At 44.7% G+C, this 22,093-nt stretch overlaps 1 protein-coding gene across 1 annotated transcript in view; it reads left to right on the top strand.

Moving 5' to 3' along the window:
* Positions 1 to 21,800, top strand: part of BPIFC (BPI fold containing family C) — a 39,633-nt gene extending 17,833 nt beyond the window's left edge. The window contains exons 7-16 of the mRNA XM_032416910.1: positions 832 to 892; positions 4,015 to 4,106; positions 5,240 to 5,416; positions 6,579 to 6,632; positions 7,599 to 7,769; positions 8,443 to 8,510; positions 17,262 to 17,304; positions 19,992 to 20,055; positions 20,813 to 20,889; positions 21,678 to 21,800. Coding sequence (XP_032272801.1) covers positions 832 to 892; positions 4,015 to 4,106; positions 5,240 to 5,416; positions 6,579 to 6,632; positions 7,599 to 7,769; positions 8,443 to 8,510; positions 17,262 to 17,304; positions 19,992 to 20,055; positions 20,813 to 20,889; positions 21,678 to 21,800 — 930 coding nt within the window. The remainder of the gene's footprint in view (positions 1 to 831; positions 893 to 4,014; positions 4,107 to 5,239; positions 5,417 to 6,578; positions 6,633 to 7,598; positions 7,770 to 8,442; positions 8,511 to 17,261; positions 17,305 to 19,991; positions 20,056 to 20,812; positions 20,890 to 21,677) is intronic.
* Positions 21,801 to 22,093: the final 293 nt, after the last annotated feature.

The following is a 22,093-nucleotide window of genomic DNA, read 5'->3' as shown; positions in this document are numbered from 1 at the left end:
GGTGCCCACCTCTCAGCGCCGTCGTGAGACCAAAATGGGGTTAAAATAGACAGCTGACGTTTACTGAATGCTTGCTATGCGTGGGCAATTTTACATGGATTACTTCTATTTCTACTCACAACAACATAATGAAGTGGGTACAGTCATCCTCCTCATGTTGCAAATGAGGAAACTGAGAACAGAGTACAAATCACGTGCCAAGTTAACCCGAGGTGGCCAGGCTCCCAAGCCTCTGCTAGTAACCACCACGCCGAGTGCTTAGCACACGCAGGCGCACGGCGGCCCACCCATGTCGGCACGCCTCCTCCTTCCTACAGACAAGCTCGAGTCCAAGTCAAGATTGCTTTTCTAACTCCAAAAGGGGTTCTGATCTAAACAGATGTCTGACTACTGGGCTCTCAAGCCAGCCGAGTGGGAGAGCTCGCTGCACCTTCCCAGCAGAGCATGGTGCCGCTACATAGGAGGCGGGAGGCGGTGGCGTCCCCAGCCGGCAAGGGTCCAGCAACAGGTCCTCAGGGGTGACCGCACCAGATGCACCGGGCACGTGTCCTGTCACACCACAGAAAGAGAAGCCGAGGGCTCCTTCTTTCATGGGGCTAACTGGGTGTAGTCCCGGTTGCTCTGAAGTTTAGCCAGCATTCAATGACACACCGCCCATACGTACAGAACATGGGGCCCATAGGCATCGACAAATTTCAGGGAAAGTCCTGGTGACCAAAGGGAGAATGGCTCCTAACCAGAAGGCCTTTGTTTGCAGGTCTAGGCCCCTAAATAGAGGTTTCAAGTGCAATGTGATAACCTGCAATTTTTTTAAATTCTTTTTATGGCTAGCTCTGTCCCATTATCATGAGTGAGGTGGAAGCCCTGAACGCCAATCTCAGCATGCTAGAAGGTGAGTCCTAGAACTGCCCCTTCAGGGTGGTTCTCTTCCCGCCTTCAAACTCTGGTGCTCTCTAGGTTTGCTTTTCAATGTGAGGTAGCCCAGCTCTTCTCCCTGCTCTACTCTCTGCAAACTAGAGCCATGGGAAACACCAGCTCTGGCACTAAATCTGTCCTCTTCGGGATGATTCATGCTAATCTCAAGCAAGTTAGCCCCTTCCTCCCCCCGTTCTAACCCCTTCAGTGGCTCCTTGCTGCCTCAAGATCAAGCCCAAATGCTTTCTCATGGACTACAAGACCTGCCCGCCATGCTCTGGCTCAACTCATCTCTCTTGGCCTCATCTGGCACTTTTCTCTGCCCCAGCAGTGAAACTGCTTCTGCTGCCCCCACACCTGTTGCTTGGCTCATGCTGCCCTCCCTGCCTAGAAGAGCTTCCCCTCTCCTCCACCCATTTATCCATTTAATAGATACTTATTGAATACCTATTTCTTCGCCAGCACTGTGCTAAGCCCTGAAGGGTCCAGTCCCTTCCACTTCCTACCCCTGAGCCATCCCTTGTCCTGTCCACTCCTCATTATCTTTTAAGACTCAGCTCAGGCATAGTCTCATCCAGGAAGTCTTACCTCATAGTCTGCACCCCAAAGTTTTGCCTCCTCTGTGCTCACCTGATACTTTGGATGTCTCTCTCTCTCTCCATTCCATTCATTCATTCACCTAAGGTGTGCTGACAACCTGTAAGAGGCTTGGTGCTGGGAACGCAGCAGTAAGCCCAGAGACAGAAATCTCTGCCCTCATGGACTAGTCAGAGGACACAGACAGCAAGCAAGATAATAAGTAAAATCTATGATACTGATGTGATAAGTGGTAAGAAGAAAGATAAAGTAGAGAAGAAGCTGGGGAGGTGTTTCTGTTAAAATAGGATGGCCAGGAAAGGCACCACTGAGCAGGTGACATTCCAGTATGAACTTGAATGGAATAGGGTGAGGGGCACTCCTAGATCTGGACGAAGAACACTCCAGGTACAGGAAACCACAAGCTCAGAGGCCCACGTGGGAACATGCCAAGTATTTTGGAGGGACTATGAGGAGGGCATCCTGGGAGCAGAGGGTGTGAGGGGGAAGGCAGCCGGAGATGAGGTCAGGGAGGAGGAAAGCAACAGTCAGATCTTCAGGGCTCTGCAGGTCAGTACGAAGGCTGGCTCTTAGTCTGAGAAGAGAAGTCTTCAGAGAGTTCTGAGCAAGGCTTGCATGATCTGACTTATGTTGTAAGGAGATCAGTCTGGCTTCCATCCGTTAACAATAGACAGAAAGGGGGCAAGGGTAGAAGCAGGGAGACCACATAAGAGGCTACTGCAATGACCTGTGCGAGCAGTGATGGCAGTTGGCCTGGATGGAGTGATGGAGATGGCAAGACATGCTCAGGTTCTGGATGGACCTTGAAGGGACAGACAGTGTTATTTGCTGACACACTGAATGTGGGTCATGAGGGAAATCTAGGATGACTGCAGGTTTTCACCCGAGCAACTAGAAAATTGGAAGAATGGAGTTACCATTTACCAAGATGAGGAAGACTGTAAGACTGTAGAAGGACCATCAGGAGCTCAGTTTTAGACCTACTCTTATTACACTGTATTATAATTTCCTGTTCATATGTCTGACTCTTCCTCAGGCTGTGAGTCCCACAAGCACAGGGCCTTTGACCATGTCCCCAGCACCAGGCACAGTGCCTAACCCACACTAGGTGAATGAATATTGGGTCTATGAACGGTTGCACAGTGCCTGGACAAGTGGATTGGGCTGGGTGTGGATAGATGAAAAAACAGATTGGGGAGGTAGGGAAAGAGAAAGATGTAGTAAGGAAAGAACTGGTCAAGGAGTCTTGAGTTCTAGGTTGTCATGGGCAAGTTTCTCTACCTGTGGGAGCCTCCCTCACTCACCTGTAAAACGGGCGCGGTCCTGCTCCCCTCACGGTATGGTGATGGGATCTGTTCAAACTGTGAATTTGAAAGCATTTTAAAAACTATAGTGACATGGGGCAGTATTGTTCCCTCACCTGGGCAAGCCCCTTCATCTCTTCTTGTTCCTTATCACCGTCTGTGGAATAAACCAAGCATGGCGTGCAAGAGGAGAAGGTGTGCTACTCAGATGCTTTGCTCTGGAACAGTGGGGAGGTCCTCATATCACAGAACACATGGCGCTGGTCGAGAAAGCAGCTCTCCCAGGCCAGGTCGGACTCCTGAGCACTGCACCCCTGCACGTACAACCTGCCTCAGACTCTGAAATCATGCTTCCTGCCAACCCCGTCTACTGTCCCCCGGCCCCCTGGCCTCCTGCTGTGCTCTGAAAATGATAATACCAAAACAGAATTGAATTAATAGACTCTGCATGAGAATTTTCTTGGCCTGCTTAACTTAGGGAATTTTATTCCTGTCTGTCTCTCTCAACATTTCTTTTTAAAAATTATTTCTGGGGTGCCTGGGTGGCTCAGTCATTAAGCACCTGCCTTCGGCTCAGGTCATGATCTCAGGGTCCTGGGATCGAGCCCCATGTCGGACTCCTTGCTCAGTGGGAAGCCTGCTTCTCCCTCTCCCACTCCCCCTGCTTGTGTTCCCTCTCTCCCTGTGTCTCTCTCTGTCAAATAAATAAATAAAATCTTTAAAAATAAATAAAAAATAAAAAGTATTTCTAATTATAACAGTAATACATACTCATTGTAAAAAATTAAAGCTCTAACTGTATAGAAGGCTATAACATAGAGCTTGAAAGTGTCTCGTTACACCAACCTAATATATGTGGTTTAATATTAATACATGAGTTTTGTTTGTCTAATTTTCTTTTTAAAAAAGTAGATATGAATTGTGTTTGTGTGTGTGTTTGTCTATACATAAAAGGCTATACAACAAAATGTTATTGATGTTTCCCTCAGTGTAATGTGATTAAGAAGGGTTTTTAATTTCTTCTTTTGACTTACCTACTTATCCCGGGTTTTGAAAAGTGAATTATTTATAAAATAATAGTAATTGTTATTTTAAATAACAGAGAATTAAATTATATTGCTCTGCATAGATAATAGTCAGATGCTATACTATGCCTTTAATAAATACAAATTTTCATTTTTATTTGTTTGTTATTTAGTTTTAACCAAGATTGACAACTATATTCTGCTGGATTATTCCCTAATCAGTTCTCCAGAAATCACTGAGAATTATATGGAGCTGAATTTGAAGGTAACTTTATCATCACCAAATTCTCATCCTGGCTATCAGCAGCCAGTATTCGAAGAACAAATATTAGATGCAGAAGGAAATATCACTACATACCCTTCAAATAATTTAATGTCCTTTCAAGCAATTCCCTCATGCTTATGCTCTTTCAGAAGACCCTTCAACATTTTCTTGATTGGTAAAGGATGGTTTGGATTTGTCCAACATAGGACTGCCTTCCTCAAGGAAAGTATTGTGATAACTGTGTCTCTGGGGATAGGTCTGAGGCTAAGAGATAGCATGGCTCTGCATATATTAGAACTTAACACAACAGTAGATTGTCCATATCAATACTCCTGTTCCTGTCAGATTAGCCAATTTAACTGAGGGCTGTTGACCTCGGTCAGGGCCATTTGCATATGAAAATGGTGTTCGCTAATTCTGGAAAAGAGATTAATTGTCTTTATGTTTAGTTTTGCCCCGAAGTTATTATCATTGTTTTTTTAAGTGCATATTGACTTATATTTCTTTTTTTTTTCAAGATTTTATTTATTTATTTATTTGAGAGCGAGAATGAGCATGAGCTGGGGAGTGGGGGCGCAGAGGGAGAGAGAGAGAAGCAGACTTCCCGCTGAGCAGGGAGCCCACTGCAGGGCTCAATCCCAGGACTCTGGAAACGTGACCCGAGCCAAAGGCGGACACTTAACCTACTGAGCCACCCAGGTGCCCCGGACTTATATTTCAATCAATGAGAGTCTTTCAAATCAGTTAAATATTACTCAAGACACCATTTTGTAATAAAACCCTCTAGCCATCGAGGGCAACACAGATGCTCAGCAGCCACAGAATTTGAAGATTAAGGGTTTGGCATCTCTACATGGCACCTCAGGAACTATGCAGAGCTGTGTGTCCAGGTAAAATGCACCTGCCTTCTGAGAGGTTACACCCCAGGGTGGACAGACACGTCTACATATGCTCAAGAACTCATCAGAGCTGCAAAACCATAGTCCCTGGTCAAGGAGTCAGAAGGCCCTGTAGTCTTTTAATCCCTCCTGAGTTTCTGGTATTTTCCTGATTCTGACATGAGCAGATCCACCTACGTAGTGCTGTACACCCATGTCTTGACCTGATACACTGATCTTTCTGTTTTCCCACAGGGCGTATTCTACCCACTGGACAACCTCACCGATCCCCCCTTCTTGCCAGTTCCTTTTGCGCTGCCAGAACGCCATGACTCTATGCTCTATGTTGGAATCTCTGAGTTTTTCTTTAAATCCGCATCCTTTGCTTACTTTACATCTGGGGCCTTTAACGTCACTCTCTCCATGAAAGAGGTGAGGAGAGTTCATGGATGGAACAATCAGCACCAGCATTTAGTCTTATTATAAGTAGCCCATTATGGGAATTTTATGTCATAGTTTCTATTTCCTGGGCCTTTTTAGACTATCAACCCCAGCAGGACATGAATAAAGGAATTGTGAACTGAATGCTGTTATTAGCTGGGGAGTTGTTGGGTCTCTGGGTCTGCTAATTTCAGTTGTATAGGATACCGGCCCACTGTTCTAGATTGATCTTAAGTAATGCCAAGACTTCCCTCCACCACTTATGACCTGTGACTTTGGGCATCTTCAATTTATTTAACTTCTCTGTGCCAGAGTGTCATCATTTAGAGAATGAGGATAATAATTCCATACTCATGAGGTCGATATGGACATTAGAGAGGTTTAAATATATGTAAAGCATTCAGAGCAATGCCTAGCACAGAGCAAGTGTTAAGCGTTGCTTATTATCATTATTATTATTATTATTATTATGCCTTGTGTTATGCCAACACAAACATTTCTCCTGTTGGTAATTGCAACTGACTTATCTACAATGACCAGTAATAGGACACATAGTCATGGATTCTCTTGCCATGCCCCTCCCTTTTATGATGAGAACACTCTCTCCAGCCAGTCAACCAACAACTTTTATTAAGCATCCCCTATTAATCTTTCCATTCCATGGATCTTAATTATACAAGTGGTTATAAAATGTAGGTTCAAAATACGAGGTGCGGCAGCACCAGCTACCATAGACTGCCGAGAATTAGAAAGGTCTAGCTTCAGATTTGGAAACCATTCATCTGTGAAGATAAATTACTTAAGCATCCCTTGTCTCAGTAATCTCTGAAAAGGTGGGCAATAATGCAAGACTTATTGTTAAGGATGGTTACACATGGATCATACATATACGACATACACAATATTGCTAGGGTTAAAAGGCACTTACTAAAAAGGACGGTATTTCCTGTGTGACTTTGGGCAAGTTACTTTACTTCTCTGGGCCTCAGATTTCTTATGGTTGGGCTATAAAATGATAGGCCACCTTTAAACCCTAATTGTTTGTTGGTGTAACAACTTCATGATTCATAAAAATATAAGGAAAGCTAGGTTTTCTCTGAAAAGAAAGCCCAGGTAAAAATCTTACAGTGACGTGATGGTCTTGATTTTCCAGATTTCCAACCATTTGGTTCAAAACTCTCAAGGCCTTGGCAACGTGCTCTCCCGGGTGAGTACTGAGGGTTTGACTGCTTGATAAGTGTATCTGGATTCATTGCAATTACTTCTGGAAGATTTGTGGGTTTTTTCTACTCCTTTTTGGTCCAAACCTGAGTCCATCTTTCCATTCTAAAGAGATCTTTTTTCTTTTTCTTTTTTTTAAGATTTATTTATTTTAGAGAGAGAGAGAGCAGGGGGGAGGGATAGAGGGAGAGGGAGAGAGAGTCTTAAGCAGACTCCGCGATGAGCACCAGCCTGATGTAGGGCTTGATCTCACCACCCTGAGATCGCGCCTTAGCCGAAACCAAGAGTCAGACACCTGACTGTGCCACCCAGGGCCCCAAGATTTTTTTTCTTTTAATAAAATAGCCACAAATATTTACTAAACAAGTTACTATTAAAGGCATTTTAAGTTTACAAAATAAATCAACTGTCCCTTCCCTAAGGTTCCACCACACATTTGAAATAATAAACTTCCATGGGAAATGGGGGAATAGTGCCTATGTTTGTGCCTTTAGTGAAGAAACTATTAATGTCATGCCCTCATAGCACCTGAAAGGCTCAGGTTTGCTCTCGAGGACAGAGAGATGCTCACTGAGCATCCTGGTTTTAGAGCAAGGATCTAGAGTCAGACAGACCTAGATTTGAATCCCAGTTCCTCAATTTATTCACCCGGAAGTGAAGGAAATTATTTAACCAAAGGACTCACTGTCTTCAGCTGTGAAATGGGGATTCGATAGAACCTGCCCACAGGGATTTAGTGAAGATTAAACCAGATAATTCGGATACGTTCAGTGAATGTCAGCTGTTGTTATTATTTGTCTTGTGTGTGGTGGTGGTGTTAAAATGGCCAAAGAGCTTTGTTTCTATTCTGACCGCATAATGTAAGGTTTAATCACCCAGGCCACCCCAAATGTGTTATTTCCCCTCATCAACTCCCCTTCCTGGACTCCACTTCTTTCCCTGAACATCGCAGATTGCAGAGATCTACATCTTGTCCCAGCCCTTCATGGTACGGGTCATGGCAATAGAGCCCCCTGTGATCAGCTTGCAGCCGGGTAGCTTCACCCTGGACATCCCTGCCTCCATGGTGCTCCTCGCCCAGACCGAGAACTCGACCGCTGAAGCCATCGTGTCCATGGACTTTGTAAGGCCTGCGGGGGCAGGAGGGCACCCTGTGGACACCAGTCCTGTTCCCACAGCGGGCCACTGGCTAGCAGTGCTCAGCTCAGTGTCTGGGGGTGTGAGGTCTGATTCGACAATTAGTGGTGCGGACGGGGTGAGACTGGGGTGGGGGCGGTATGGGAGGCCAGTGCTCATACCCCCTGCGTGGTATAATAGCTCTCCCCCTCCTCCCTTTCCTGTGTGCCCTTCCCTCGGCTGCAGGTACATTGATAGCTGACTTTCTATTTCTTTCCCCAAAATAAGTCAGTCAGGATGGAATTCAAGGTTATTTGAGCAGATGAAGGCCAAATGCAACCCAATGGAAAGGGATTAATACAGTGAGTCTAAGCGAAATGTCACACACACACATACACACACACACACACGCATATACACACATGCACGCACACACACAGAGTACATGGAGAAGAGAGATTAGGAAAAAATAGAAAAATAATTTAAGGGAGATCCTTAAAAAGTCTTTATAGTTAGTTTCCCTACCTGCAAGAGAGCATTTTCAGAGCTATTTCTTTCCAGTATCTCTAGCAATGAGAGGGAAAGTGGAGCTTATGGTATTTCCAGCGTAAGAAATTTTATTTGTGGCCAAAACAGACAGATTCAGTCCTCTTAGTAACGAGTGCTATTGTTGTCTGCAGGTTGCTAGTACCAGTGTTGGCCTGGTTATTCTGGGACAAAGACTGGTCTGCTCATTATCTCTGAACAGGTAAGTTTAACTGATTTGGCTGTTGGAACCCTCAGCAATAAGTGATTCAGCAGACCATAGAGACAAAGCGAACATTAACAGAACAGGGGAAGTTACCACTGGATAGAACATGAATCACTTAGGTGCTCCTCCTGTAATGATCCAGATGATTTCAAAGTATGGGCTTCACTAAGAGCTGTGTTGTGGAGCTTTATCCCATTAGATAATGTTCAGATAAAATGGGCAGCCAAATAAGTGTAAATATAATCCTGTAACAAATTCACATTCTAATGGTACTGTAATATAAATTAAAGATCCTCCTCAACAACTTCCAGGAAGCATGCTATTGAGGAAAGAGCATGAAACTTTGAGGTCGAGGAACAAAGTGTCAAATCCCTGGTCACTGGTTCCCAGTCTGGGAACCTCTTTGTGCCTCATTCTCCTTGTCTGTAAAATACTGAAGTTGGACTGGGTCATCTCTGAGGTGCCTGCAGGCTCAGACACTCTGACCCCATTACTAGAACATAGAGTTTAACAAAACCATGCCCCTTGGCCTCACTGGCTCTCCAGTGAACGCCGTGCACTGTTAAAGGGATCGGGGAGGTCACGTAGGTAGACTGTCGGACAGTGATTGCCATTGAGAAGAACCGTCTGCAAAGCCCGTTTTCCTCGGCCCTGTGAGGCCGGAAGTTGAAGCCATGAATCAGACTACCTGGGGGATGATATTCAGAATGACCAGATGGCCCAGATGAAACCCACAGAAGGCGGAAGAAAGGCTATAAAAAGGCCAGAGAAAGCAGAGTCTGGGAAGGACAGGAAACCAACAGAGGGGAAAAGTAAGTCAATCACCGTAAGTCAGCCAGATGGTTATGAAGACTATTGCAGAGACACGGAAGGTGCTTTCAATAAAATGACATTAAATGGGACAAACAGAATGCAAAACTGCATAAACACAGTAGACAGCTGTGCAAAAGAGCTTTCCATCTGGACAAGGGAGCAAATCACAGCTGAAGAGTACCGTTAGGATATGGGATGGAGGGCGTTTCTCTCCTTACAATTTTCTTTGTAACTGTATTGTTTTCCCAATAAAAGGAACAACAACAAAAAAGGTAGTATGGTTTCCCAGAGGGGAAAGATTTCAAGAAGGCTTTATTACGTCTTCCCCAGCTCTGCAACACAGGACTGATTTCTCCATTAGTCTCAGCAGGTACAGAGCCTAGAGACCACAGATACTTTAGGGACCCATGAAAGCGTTGTAATATATTTTGAAATAAGAATTAAAAAGTGAATACAATCCAGGCTGGATTGTACTTATCTTTATAACAACACAGTCTTCAAATATAATTTTTAATATTTCTTTATGGAGGAAGGACTCCCAGAGGCAAAAATGGGCCCCTGAAGTCATAACGTGGCCCAACCTCCACAAGGTCAAGGCTGAGGAAACTCTGAACCTTGATGGGTCATCTTGGAGAGGACAGTTTTAATAATTGAGAGGATGGAAGCCAGAGGGCAGGAAGGGGGTGGGGAGGGAAAGGCAGCATCAGAGCGAGGCCAGAGGGAAAGGAGAGAATTTGCAATGCAGTTTGCCTGAGCAGCCCCTCCACAAGCACTAGTGAGCCCTCCATCTGCAGCTGATAGGAAAGGGGGGCTGGAAATCTGGAGGGATGGGGGAGAAGGAGGGCAGGGCCGCTGATGGAGGCAGCAAGCTCTTGAGAAGGGAGAAACCCTGTGTGCACTTGAGCAGGGCTCTGGTTTACTGGCAGGATGCAAGGAAAGATTTAGTAAGGGTGGGGCTTCAGGCTTGTGGCCGGCCGGTAGGAGAGACCTTAAGGAGCGGAGAGACCAGGTTCACCTCTCTGCTTAAGTCGGGCAGACTCTTCTCTCCAGCGATTCTCCTGGGAAGAAACTGCACGTTCAGAGGGTGTTAGGTTTATTTATGGGAGTAACCGCAAAAACGATTGCGACCTGCTCAGTTCACATCACCCAAAGAAATGTGTGGATCCATTCTCTGGCTGCCTACAGCCCACAAGCATGTTTTGACTCCTGCCTTCCTGGAGTCTCCTTTAGAGTCTCATGCTGGGGAGGCTTCCTGAGGCCTTAGTGGGGTCTGAGCAGGACCGCTACCTAACTCGCAAGGCCTACTGCAAAATGAAAATGCAGAGCACCTTGTTCAAAATCTTATGAAGAATTTCAAGATAGAGACAGCAGGGCATTAAGCCAAGCACGGACCCTTCTGAGCAAGGCCATGTCCCACTGCACAGGTCACCTGCGTGGAGTCTGGGGTGGCTCCTGCTGGCAGTGCTATGGCGGACCTCGGGCAGTAGGAGGATGGGGGGCAAGGCGGATGGGCCAAGCATCACTCAGTCCCAAGGCAGCCCATGCGAGACTGCGGAAGAGCAGCGCTGTGCCAAAGGAATGGCAGCCCCGCCTCCCACATGACTGCCCCAGCCGGTGCCTCCACTCCTGGTTCCGCAAGCGCTGCTTTTCCGGATGGACAGCCTGCTTTGGTCTTGGGTGAGGTAGAGAGACACAGCGCGGAGAGGTGTAAAGGGAGGTGGGGATCAGTGAAGCATCCCTGAGAAAACCTTGGGAAACAAGGTCTCCAAATTAGGCTCCCAGAATACTAACCCCCCCCCCCCCCCCCAAACACCTTTCTAAATATCCCCTGCCTGAATGTGTCTCTTTCCGGAGCTGCTCATGGCTGGCTACACAGACAGGAGATGTCGAAATCAAGGTGAATCCAGGGTGGTGAGTTTAAAGAGGCAGTGAGATCACAGGCTTTAGAGTCAGGACTAGCTGGTTCAGATCCCCACCCTGCCATTCATTAGCTGTGGGGTCTCAGGCAAGTTACTTAACCTCTCTGGGCCTCCATTTCCTTCTCTATAAAATGAGGCTATAATACAACCCACTTCAGGGGGTAATTGTAAGGAATACTTGAGTTAATATATGTAAAGTGCATGATAAGTGTTCAAGAAGGTTGACTATGGCTATTATTTAAAATTTGGGGCTGGCCTTATCCAGGGGAAGAAGGTATTCAATCATACAAGATCGTTTCAAGAGTTTCCCTATACAGAAAAACCCTGTTCAGGAAACACCTCATTCCCCTGTGTCCCACTCCGTGATGGCTATTAGAGAAATTGCCTTTTGTTCTACTATTTATGACTACTTTATTATTGAGCCTTTGGTGTCTTCTGGTCCCACGCCAAGAACTTCACATATATTACTTCATTTAAACCGCACAACCCTGTATCTCCAGGACCTGGCACGATCTTCAATCAATGTCTGTAGCTTGAGTGAATAGACCTGGAGGTAGCTTATTATCCCTGTTTTACAGTTTATAGAGAGGTCAAATAACTTGCTCACATCACAGAGCTATTGAATGGCAGAGCCAGAACTTGAACCTGGGTGAGCAGTTTTCACAGCCTTGAGTGTTCACTTAGGACATTATACTGCCTTTGATGTGGAACACAGCCAAGACTTAGAAGATTTAGACAGTAAACACCCTTGCCCAGAAGAGGAAACCCATGAGCGTGGAGTCACATGAAATTGAAGCAAGCAGCATGTCCTTTCTTAATGTGAAGATTTGATAGAAGAAGAGAAGCCGCGGGCAGAGGGTGACCTGCAGTGGAAAAAGCACACGGCCCTTTCCACACAGCTGCCTTGAGAAATGGAGGGAAGGAAAAAATGAAGAAAGCAGAAGCAGGGAGTACGAGTAATCAATGTGACCTCTGTGAGTATGTCTAATTAAGAGCACAGCCCCATAGTCAGGCATATTTGATTTTGAATTCCACCCCTGTCGTTTGCTAGCTGTGTGATCCTGGGCAAGTCAATCAACCTCTCTAAACATCAGTTTCCTCATCAGCAAAACAGCATCTATCCACAGAGCTGTTGTATGGGTAGATGAGGTAAGGTCTGGTCACTACCAGCAATAGACTTTTATTCTTGTTCCCTCTTCTGGGCTCAAATTTTAACCAAATAAGAGGGAGAAATTGATCCCAAGAAACATGACAAGTCAGGATGGCCTTAAAAGCCTTAGAGTTGGCCCTCAAAGTCATAAACCAGATTTGTACTGGTCCATCTACAATTGCGACTTTTGTTCTAAACACAGTTCTATTGGGAGGTAACCCCAGTGCAGGTTGATCCACATAGTAGACATTTCTGAGACCAAATTAAACAATACTTTCCCTTTTTTGGTCACCATACAGATGACTAAATTCTAGCCCTTTTTCTTAATTGCATGCAAAGCTCAAGACAATCAAATATACAGTATTGTTGGAACAACAACTTTGGAACAACTTTGACATTGCCACGAGTGAGGCATTGGACACTCCCAAACTGCACCCCACACCAGTAACATCAGCGCGCACGCGCGCGCACACACACACACACACACACACACACCCTACAACCCCACCCAGGCAACACCGTCAGAGAATGCAAAGAAAGCTGGCTACAAGCAGAATCACCACCCAACTCTACTCCTCGCAGCTTGGGCAGATAAGCATTTCCCAGTGTGAGCCATCTGGAGAGAAACCCAGAAAGGAAAACAGGTCTGGGAAGATTGGTTTCAGTTTCTGTCAGAACAGTGCTTTAGACAGGCCGTCAGAGCCCGGGCTTGGCACCTGGGCTGACCACCATGTCCGCCCTCCCTCTGAGCTACTGTGGAAGCCAGGGCAGAGGAATGCCACGGTGCGAGGCCCCCATCAGAGGAGGAAACCCCAAATGACTTCTTCCCCTTCTCCCTGACTTGTTGGGGGAATTTCCAGACTGCAGAAGGCAATGAAGATAAAACACTGGGGAACTCTTCCTCATCAAGAGGGTCCTTTAATACTGGAATGGGCTCAACACATTCCTCACATGAAAACCTTTCATCATTGGGGGCACCTGGGTGGCACAGTCGATTAGGCGTCTGACGCTCTTGGTTTTGGCTCTGGTCCTGACTTCATGGTTGTGAGATCGAGCCCAACATCAGGCTCTACACTCAGCACGGCATCTGCTTGGGATTTTCTCTCCCTCTGCCCCTCCTGCTCATTCTCGCTCTAAAATTCTCTCTTAAAAAAAAAAAAAAAAAAAAGCCTTTCATCGTGGATTAAATGCACAGCCTGGGGTTGTCAAGCTCTTTGACTACCTTCCAAGCAAGCCAATCTTACCTCTCATCGCTCCCTAAAATGAACATTCTGCTTTAGACTGGCTCCCTCTCAAAGTGACCCCAATTCCAATAAACACTTCCCCACCCATCCTTTACTCATTTACCCATAATCCATTCAATGAGAATTTCTTGAGCACCTGTTATGTGCTCTATACTGTTCTTGGTACAGATAGTAGAGAGAAAGGCAATTGTTTCTACCTTCCAGGTCCAGAGCCTGATAAGAGAAACACTCAGATTAACAGGCAAAAACTGGGTGCTAAGGGAAATGGTGGAGTGCTTCTCTCAAAGGGCAGTTTATCCCCTCCCATATCTTACACACCACACACACACACACACACACACACACACACACACACACCCCTACCTCCAACCCACGCTGGTTTCTTCACCTTTATGTCATACATTCTTAGAATTCCTGCAGAAAGTCAGTGTAAAACCCACAAAGGAGTACTGAAGACAGCTACTTTGTATTCTCCAACTCCTTCCTATACATACAGCTTCTGTCTGTCCATCATAAATACAGTTATAACTAAAGTTCTTCACATTGCTTAGAGCATTACTGGGCATAGAAGGGGCACCTAGGAAACCTCTCAGCCTGTCCATCTTTTCTCCATACTGCAGCCAGAGTGATCTTTACAAAACAGACATCATCTCCCTTTTTAGAAACCTTCCATAGATTCCTTGCTCTTAAGATAAATATAAAAATTTTGACATAGCCTGAGAAACCCAGCCTGGTCCACCACTGTCTGCCTCTCGAGCATCGTCTTGCTGCACTCTCTAACTGGCTTTTATTCCCTCCACAGGGCCTTTGCAGCCTCTGCCAGACCCTTCCCTCTTCCTTTCCCAATTTGCCTTTTTAATCTCACTCACCCTTCATATGTCAGCTCAAGGACGTATTTCCCTTCCTCGGAAATCTTCCTGCACCTGCCAGTTTAGATCAGGTTCCTCTCTTATTTACCTCCATGAACTTTTCCTTTCCTTCAGCGCACTTATCTCAATCTGTCATTAAACTGTCACCAGTGGGCTTATTTGATTAATGTGTGCCTCCCCACGAGACTTTAATCTCCATGTGAGCCGTGGCTGTGTTTGGTTTCACTCACAGTCGTGATCTCCAGCACCTGTCGCAGGACTGACATGTATTAGGTGTTCAATAAGTATCTGCTGGACAGATAACTGAATGAATACTAAGTGCCTAAATGTGCCATGCTCTGGACTCAGTCAAGTTCATAGTCAGAGGGCAAAGAGATAAACAATTATTATGCAGTATTGAGTGCAAGGTGTGATTTTCAATGTCTGCTATGGCCACAGGGTTAGAAGAGTGAGTGGCACTGTGAGTGCCTGTGCCTTGGTCCACTTGAGCTTCATTATGCCGTATTTGCTATATTGACCCAGATCATGACCCCACCATCGTTTGACATGATTAAGTGTTTGTACTTTTGTTCTGGTTTTCAATCAGGGCGGTAAACCTTCTCCAAAACTTTTTAAATAAGCTAACTCTTATATGTCTGCATGGTGGGGCTACTTGAGCTCCCTTTCTCCTCAACAACCCTGTGGTTCTGTAATAAAATTAGTTCCTAGTAATTGTGTTTTAAGAAACAGGTTAGGGGCTCTGTTTGAGGATGAGTCAAAAGACTGAACTCGGTCGTCACCTAGTGGTCAGAGTTGTGCTTGCGTGTTTTTCAGAACAAGGACCTCGAGTTTGCTCTTTGCTCCACCTGGATTTGTAAACTGGCGTAGGTTACCCGTCTTTAATAAAAGGCAGTGTGGCCAAGGGGAAGAATTCCCTCACATTTCTCCAGCAGTACATTCAAGTGTTTGCTCAATTGCTCAGCTTACTTCCTTTAAAGATACCCTAAGGATTCTGGTCCTCACGTTCCACTGAGCTCAGTGCCACCAATACCATCTCTGATCCTCGTCAGGTTTAACTGTCTTTCTGGTTTTTACTCTTATGTTTGCTTATTATCAGCCAATATCATGTTAATACGAATTAAGTCTCAAAACTTAATTCGTATTAACATGATATTGGCTGATAATAAGCAAACTTACCTCTTCTATTAATATCTACCTGCTCCTTAAATGTAATAACAGAAAGGTACTTGGAAGAGGTAACACCTGAGTTAAATCTTAAACAATTAAAAGAAGCTAACCAGTCAACAAGACAGGGGAGGGGCAATTTCAGAAAGAGGGAACAGCATGAGCAAAAAGCGTGGAGGCCAGAAGTATCATGGAATATGCAAGGAAATACTTTACAGTTGTTTTAAGATCTTTATGACCACTCTAATTTTGGAGAATCCAGCCCCAAATATATTGGATATATTCAAATGCATTCCACATTAAATATAATTTAAATTTAACCATGAGTGGAGTTGAGTTAAAGTGACTAGTCCACCATAATGTTACTTGTTGTGGGCATGTATTAATTAACTATCACTAGGAGTTTTTTGTTATGTGTTTTGAAGCCAATACATTTTTTTAACCTCAGATATATAGTGCCTGATTAATAAAACAGCATAGTGGTGCCCAAGTGGCTCAGTCGGTTAAGTGTCCAACTCTTGATCTCAGCTCAGGTCTCGATCTCAGGGTCGTGAGTTCAAGTCCCGCATTGGGCTATGGGCTGGGTGTGGAGCCTACCTAGGAAAATAAAATAATAAATAAATAAACAAAATAGCATAGCACTAAGCAGTTCACGGTTCTTGAGTATAAAATTCAAGGTAGAGAATGAAAAGAAGTGAGAGTAAACAGGCAACTGGACACCAGAATACAGAAAGGCTTGTGCACCATGTAAGTGACTTGGACTCAGGCCGTTAAAGAATTTTGAAGAGGAGCATGTCCTCATCAGACATGCTTGTCATATAGCTCACTCTGGGAATGGTGTAGAAGACGGATTGGAGAAGACCAAGACTGGAGACAGGGAGAGCCATTAGAAGGCTGGTGCAGAAGTAAGGCTCTACACCTGGGCTAAAGTGAGCCATGGAAGGCTAAGGGGGAAAGCAGGGTGAGGCAAGATCCTACAGTGGAAGGGAGGTTTGGGATGGACATCAAGAGATCTGAGTTTTGGTCCTAAATCTGCCATTAATTGGACCTCAGTTTCCCCATCTGTGAAAAGAAGGGATCCTCCCTGTTGATTACTACTGCTTCATCTTAACTATCACTATGTATGAAAAATCAAGTGTGTATTCTGGGAGTTCAGACCAAGACCTGCAGACTATTTCTCCCATCCAAGTACTAAGCAAGCCCCATCCTGCTGAGCTCCAGAGATCAGATGAGACCGGGCACATTCAGGGTGGTATGGCTGGAGACCGAAACTGTTTCTTAAGATTCTTCTGCATTCGAGTTGCCAAAGTAAGTCCCATATAGCAAATGCACTTGGGGAACCCATCCTGGTTACAAATCCAAGGCTTCTGCTAGGGAGCTCTGCTTCTTAAGCCGCAAATATCGGGGGAAAGATGTACTAAAACATTATATCCTTACCAGTCTGTGTGGTTTTTTAAAATAGTGGCTTATGGATCTTTAAAAAAAAAAATCCCCTTTCCTTTTTGTTCCTTTCTGTTGAGATGGTTGTTTTTAAATCTTCCATCCTTTAAACTTTTCCTGTTGATGTTTGTTGTTTTGTTTTGTTTCAGATTCCGCCTCTCTTTGCCAGAGTCCAATCGCAGCAATATTGAGGTAGGAATCCAAGCTCTCAGAGTTCCCTGTCAAGGGAAAAATGGTAATTTTCCTATATAGGAGCTGGATGACTGTTTTCTAAGCCTCTAAATACTTGGTTTCCCCATGAGTGTAGGTTTTAACTTTAAAATTCCTTGTGTAGCTGCCTGTCCACCAACCCCATAACTTTTAAACAGGACAGGAACTCTCCAATTCACTTTTATCTATTCAGAAAGACTTTTAAAGGAATTTTTTTAAAAACTTAAGACCTATGTAATATTGGCATTTTCAGGGAGATTTTCAGGGCGATTTCATTTTTTGGATAAAATAATCTTTGAGAATTAAATATAAGGCCCAGACTCCCAAAGGATGAGGCTATCTGCAAATTATTAGGCCATGACTAAGTTTGCCCTTGAAAGCCTTTCTAGCCATCTCCTAAAATCGCATCAAGGCTGGTTGTGCAGATACATTTTGGGGGGCCCCATCCCGGTGACCTCCTGATGGGAAGAGTCTATCCCAACTTGGGTATACTTGGAAACAAACCCCTCCCCCCAAACTGCAGGAAGATCAGCCAAATCACTACTTGGTGTCCCTACCCTTGTGGCACTTATATTCTAGAACAGTCGTTCTCACCAGTTTTGCCCCCCAGGGACATTTGGCAATGTCTGAAGATATTTTTGGTTGTCACAGTCTGGGGGGGTGCTACTTAGTGGGTAGAGACCAAGGATGCTGCTTACCGTCCCACAGTGCGCAGGACAACCCCCACAGCAAAGAAGGATCCATCCCAAAATGTCAATAGTGCCACCGTTGGGCACTCCTATTCTAGAGTGTGTGTGTGTGTGTGTGTGTGTGTGTGAGTGTGCATGTGTGTGTGGATGTATGTGGCAGACAACAAGCAAATATATATTGTATGCTGAAAAATATTATAGAGAACGATAAATCAGCAAGAGAACGGGCAGTGCAGGTAGGAGTGGAGCTGGCCATTCCAGCCTTGGGGTTGTTGAGACGATTCGCTGGGATCACATATGAAATTCATTTAGCATATTGGATACATGGTAGGTATTAAATAAACAATGGCCATTGTTTTTATAAAAATTAATTTCAGTTATTGCCACCTCTATGTCAAGGGGCAGCATAGCATAATGGTTACATACACAAACTCTAAGGCCAAGCTGCAGGAGTAAACTCCCCCTTACTGGCTGGAGGGCCTCGGTCAGGGCACTTGACCTCTCACAGAGCAGTCCTGGGACATGGTACTGAATTGATTACCGTGTTCGACAGAAGCAGCTATTAAGAGAGGAATAGATCTGAGGAAAATAGCAAAGACGCCCAGGAATTTATCCAGGAGACCAAACAAGATGTTTGTTTCTTTGTTTAATTTTATAGGAACATCCTGATTTTCAGGTTGGGAAGATTAGGAGCCAGGGCATTAGTCTCAACAAGCTGGAAAATAAGTTACGTCTTTCATGCCAGACATTGAAATTTAAAATATCCGTAGTGTCTCATGCACTGTGGGTTGGCACCTCCGTGGCGTGGCCATTTGGTAGATGACAGACTATAATCAATGAGAATGCACAGCTGACTTTCTCATAAATAATATTTCCTGAACCTAGAGGAGGCAAAATGAGTGCAAGTCTTCTAAGAAGACTCAAAGAAACTGCTTAGTATCAACAACAGAGTGTGCTAATAATGACATTTCTGGGGGAGAGAAAATGACAGTGATATATACTGGGCATTTTACATACTATTAACATGTTTAATCCTGAGACCAACTCTACGACATTAGTGCTGTTATCTTCATTTTACAGTAGAGGAAATGGAGGCACAGAGATTAAAGAGCTTTCCCAACATCATAGAAGTGGTAAAAACAAGAGCTAAACCTAGGAAGTCGGCTTCAGAGCTCTCCTTACTAAGCAGCAAAGCTTGCTAAGCATGTAGGATATTCAAAATATATTCATTGAGTGAACTGATGTTCATCATAGTCCATTTATTTTTCAAAATATTTATTTATTAGAGAGAGAGAGTGCACGTAGTGGGGAGGAGCAGAGGGAGAGGGAGAGAGAGAATCTCCAGCAGAGTCTGCTCTCTGAGCGAGGAGCCTGGCCCCACCGATCCCATGACCCTGAGATCATGACCCCAAGATCGTGACCAAGCCAAAACCAAGAGTCGGGTGCTCAACCGACTGAGCCACCCAGGCACCCCATAGTCCCTTTGTTTTTAATACCTGAATCTTCCCAGGAACTAACACTTTGCTGAGATTTAACAACTACTGTAATTTATTCTGGGTAAATTGGATGTTCTGGTGATACTGTTAACTATAGAGCATAACATAATGCAAAGGACCTCCATTAAGGAAAGACTACTAATTGGGATACTTAGTAATTGTTTAGATCGTCTTACTTGGTAGATACCTAAGCTGCCATGTTTGCTGCCACCATGTGGTCCCTCTGCATTTGTTGTCACCATGATCCAGCCTCCAGGGAGCAGAAACGTCCATCCTCAAGGAGGAAAAAAGATTGGGAAACCGTATAATAGGGTTTCCCGCAAAATAGCTTTCAGTGTCTGGAAAGCTAGATTATCTCCATGGGGAGATTCTAATTATCGCCCTCTGTCGTGATAAGGTCTGGGAAAGTGCACATTCAGACCAGGCATGGTACTTTCAAAATGCCCTGACTTGGCAACTGATTTAGTATCCCCTTTCATTTTAGGTCTTGAGATTTGAGAATATTCTGTCCTCTATTCTCCACTTTGGAATCCTCCCACTGGCCAACGGTAAGGGATTCTTAGGAAACATGTGACTCTGACATTTGCTAAACGTTGGGGATTGTTTGGGTACTTTCCACCCCAAAGCCTGTACTTCTAGCATGTGATTGTATGAATCCAGGCCCATGCCAGAGTTTACAGAGTTTGTACCATCAACGATGTGGTTGCAAAATTAGTTATTCCAGGTCCAAGCCTTGTTAGCAACACTACCTACAGACTCAGCAAGAACAGCTAAACTCTGGTTGAGTTAAGGAGATTGAAACCACTCTCCTTAGGCAGTAACAAGTCTCCTTCAGGTCCGCCAGAAAAGAGATTCGTCTCCCCAGAAGGCATCTCTGTGGTTCTTATGCACAGACCACCATCTGGATAGACAGTTTTAATGAAGGACAATTCTAGGCCCTCTCCCTGTATGCAGTCATTCATAACCTACTGCATCTTGAGTTTGGCTTGGTTAAAATACATTTTGTATCAGAGACCAAAATGTTCTCAGACCCACTAATTAAGGTATTCTCAAAATATAAACTGGACAAGTTGCCAACATTTTTCTGCCATCCAAGTGTACATAATTGCTTGTGCATTTTTATTAAGTACTTCATTAAATAATTAAGCATTCATCAAGGAAAGTTCAAGGAACATAGAATGAAAATACAGAATCAGGAAGAAGGAAAAGACATATTTAAAAACTGCTTATTCATCTTTTACTAAAAAGTTTTCCAAAACTTCTGTGTCTGTGCCTAGCTATCTTACACCTCGTTCTGTTTTTTAGCAAAATTGCAGCAAGGAATTCCTCTGCCCAACCCACACAAAATCTCATTTGTCAATTCAGATATTGAAGTTTTTGAGGTAAGAATGTGAATATTCTCTTCACTGCCCCCATTTCTTTTCATAGTAGAATAAGCCTCTTCCTATTTTGCTTACTCTGTTTTATGCTACTTTGTTCTGCTTTGTTTTTCCAGCCCAAGGAATTTTATAGACAAAAGGCTTAGCTCTTAAAGCTTGCAGTCAACAATGAAAAGCATTGAAACTTGAGTTTGAAAATCAGACCAAGTCTGATTTCCCTTCACAGCCAGACTTACTCACACCACAGTATGAGAAGGCGCACCATGGTGTGCTTTATCTTATTCATTCCACAAAACAACCTTGGAGGCCCGGATTGGCAGTTCCATTTAAAACAAGGAAAGCGAGGCCTGGATGAGACTTGACTGGGTCTTCTGAACTTTTGCCCGAACCAAAGACCCTCCTCAAGGTTCAGGGATCTGTTGTGAGCTGTTTCCTCATTAATCATTATCAACAAACTTCAGAACACCTTTTTTCTTCCATTTTGGTGCTTTTTTTTGAGGGAGGGGGAGTAAGATTCCTAGGGAATTCTCCAATCCCATACACTATCCTGCCCTCCCGCTTCCCTCCCCACCTCCCCTTCTACAGCTGCTCAAGTCACATAAGGAGACAGTAATCCCAAGTGGCCTGTTCCTATGTCTGAGGCACTCACAAGGGGACAGTGGCGGGGAGGGTGTGACACAGGAGGACCTGGGAAAGAAACCATCTCTCCCTCACCCCTTAGCAAACCCCAGAGGCCTGTGGCGGCCGGTGTCCAGAGTGTGACATTATCTTCACCCTTGCCTCCTTTTCAGGGATTCCTTTTGATTTCCACCGACCTGAAGTATGAAACATCCTTAAAGCAGCAGCTAAGTTTCCATGGTTGGGAAGGTCTGAACCTCATAAGTGGACAGTGGAGGGGGAAGCCAGTCGCCTGATTGCCTGTTTGGAGTCCACTCCAGGAAGTAAATGGCCCTTAATCCACAGCTACTGTAAGCCCAGAAGGGGAAGACAGTGCACACTGGATTGTAAAGCCCTTGTGAAGTGCTTAGGCTGACAGTTTTCTCTCTCAAGCCCTCAGGGTCGGAGGGAGGCAAACTGAGTTAAAGAGCTAAATCGGGGTGTGTGTCTGTGTGTGTGGAGGGGTAGGCGTTTCAATGTGTGTTTGTGTTCGAATGCACATTGTGTGTTCCTGTGTTTATAAGGTGCTGGGGCCGAGAGCTAGCCATGT

The sequence above is a fragment of the Phoca vitulina genome, unplaced genomic scaffold, assembly GCF_004348235.1.
Source record: "Phoca vitulina isolate PV1807 unplaced genomic scaffold, GSC_HSeal_1.0 scaffold19, whole genome shotgun sequence".
Taxonomy (NCBI): domain Eukaryota; kingdom Metazoa; phylum Chordata; class Mammalia; order Carnivora; family Phocidae; genus Phoca; species Phoca vitulina.
The sequence above is the reverse complement of the archived record's forward strand: the minus strand, read 5'-3'. Positions and strand labels throughout refer to the sequence as shown.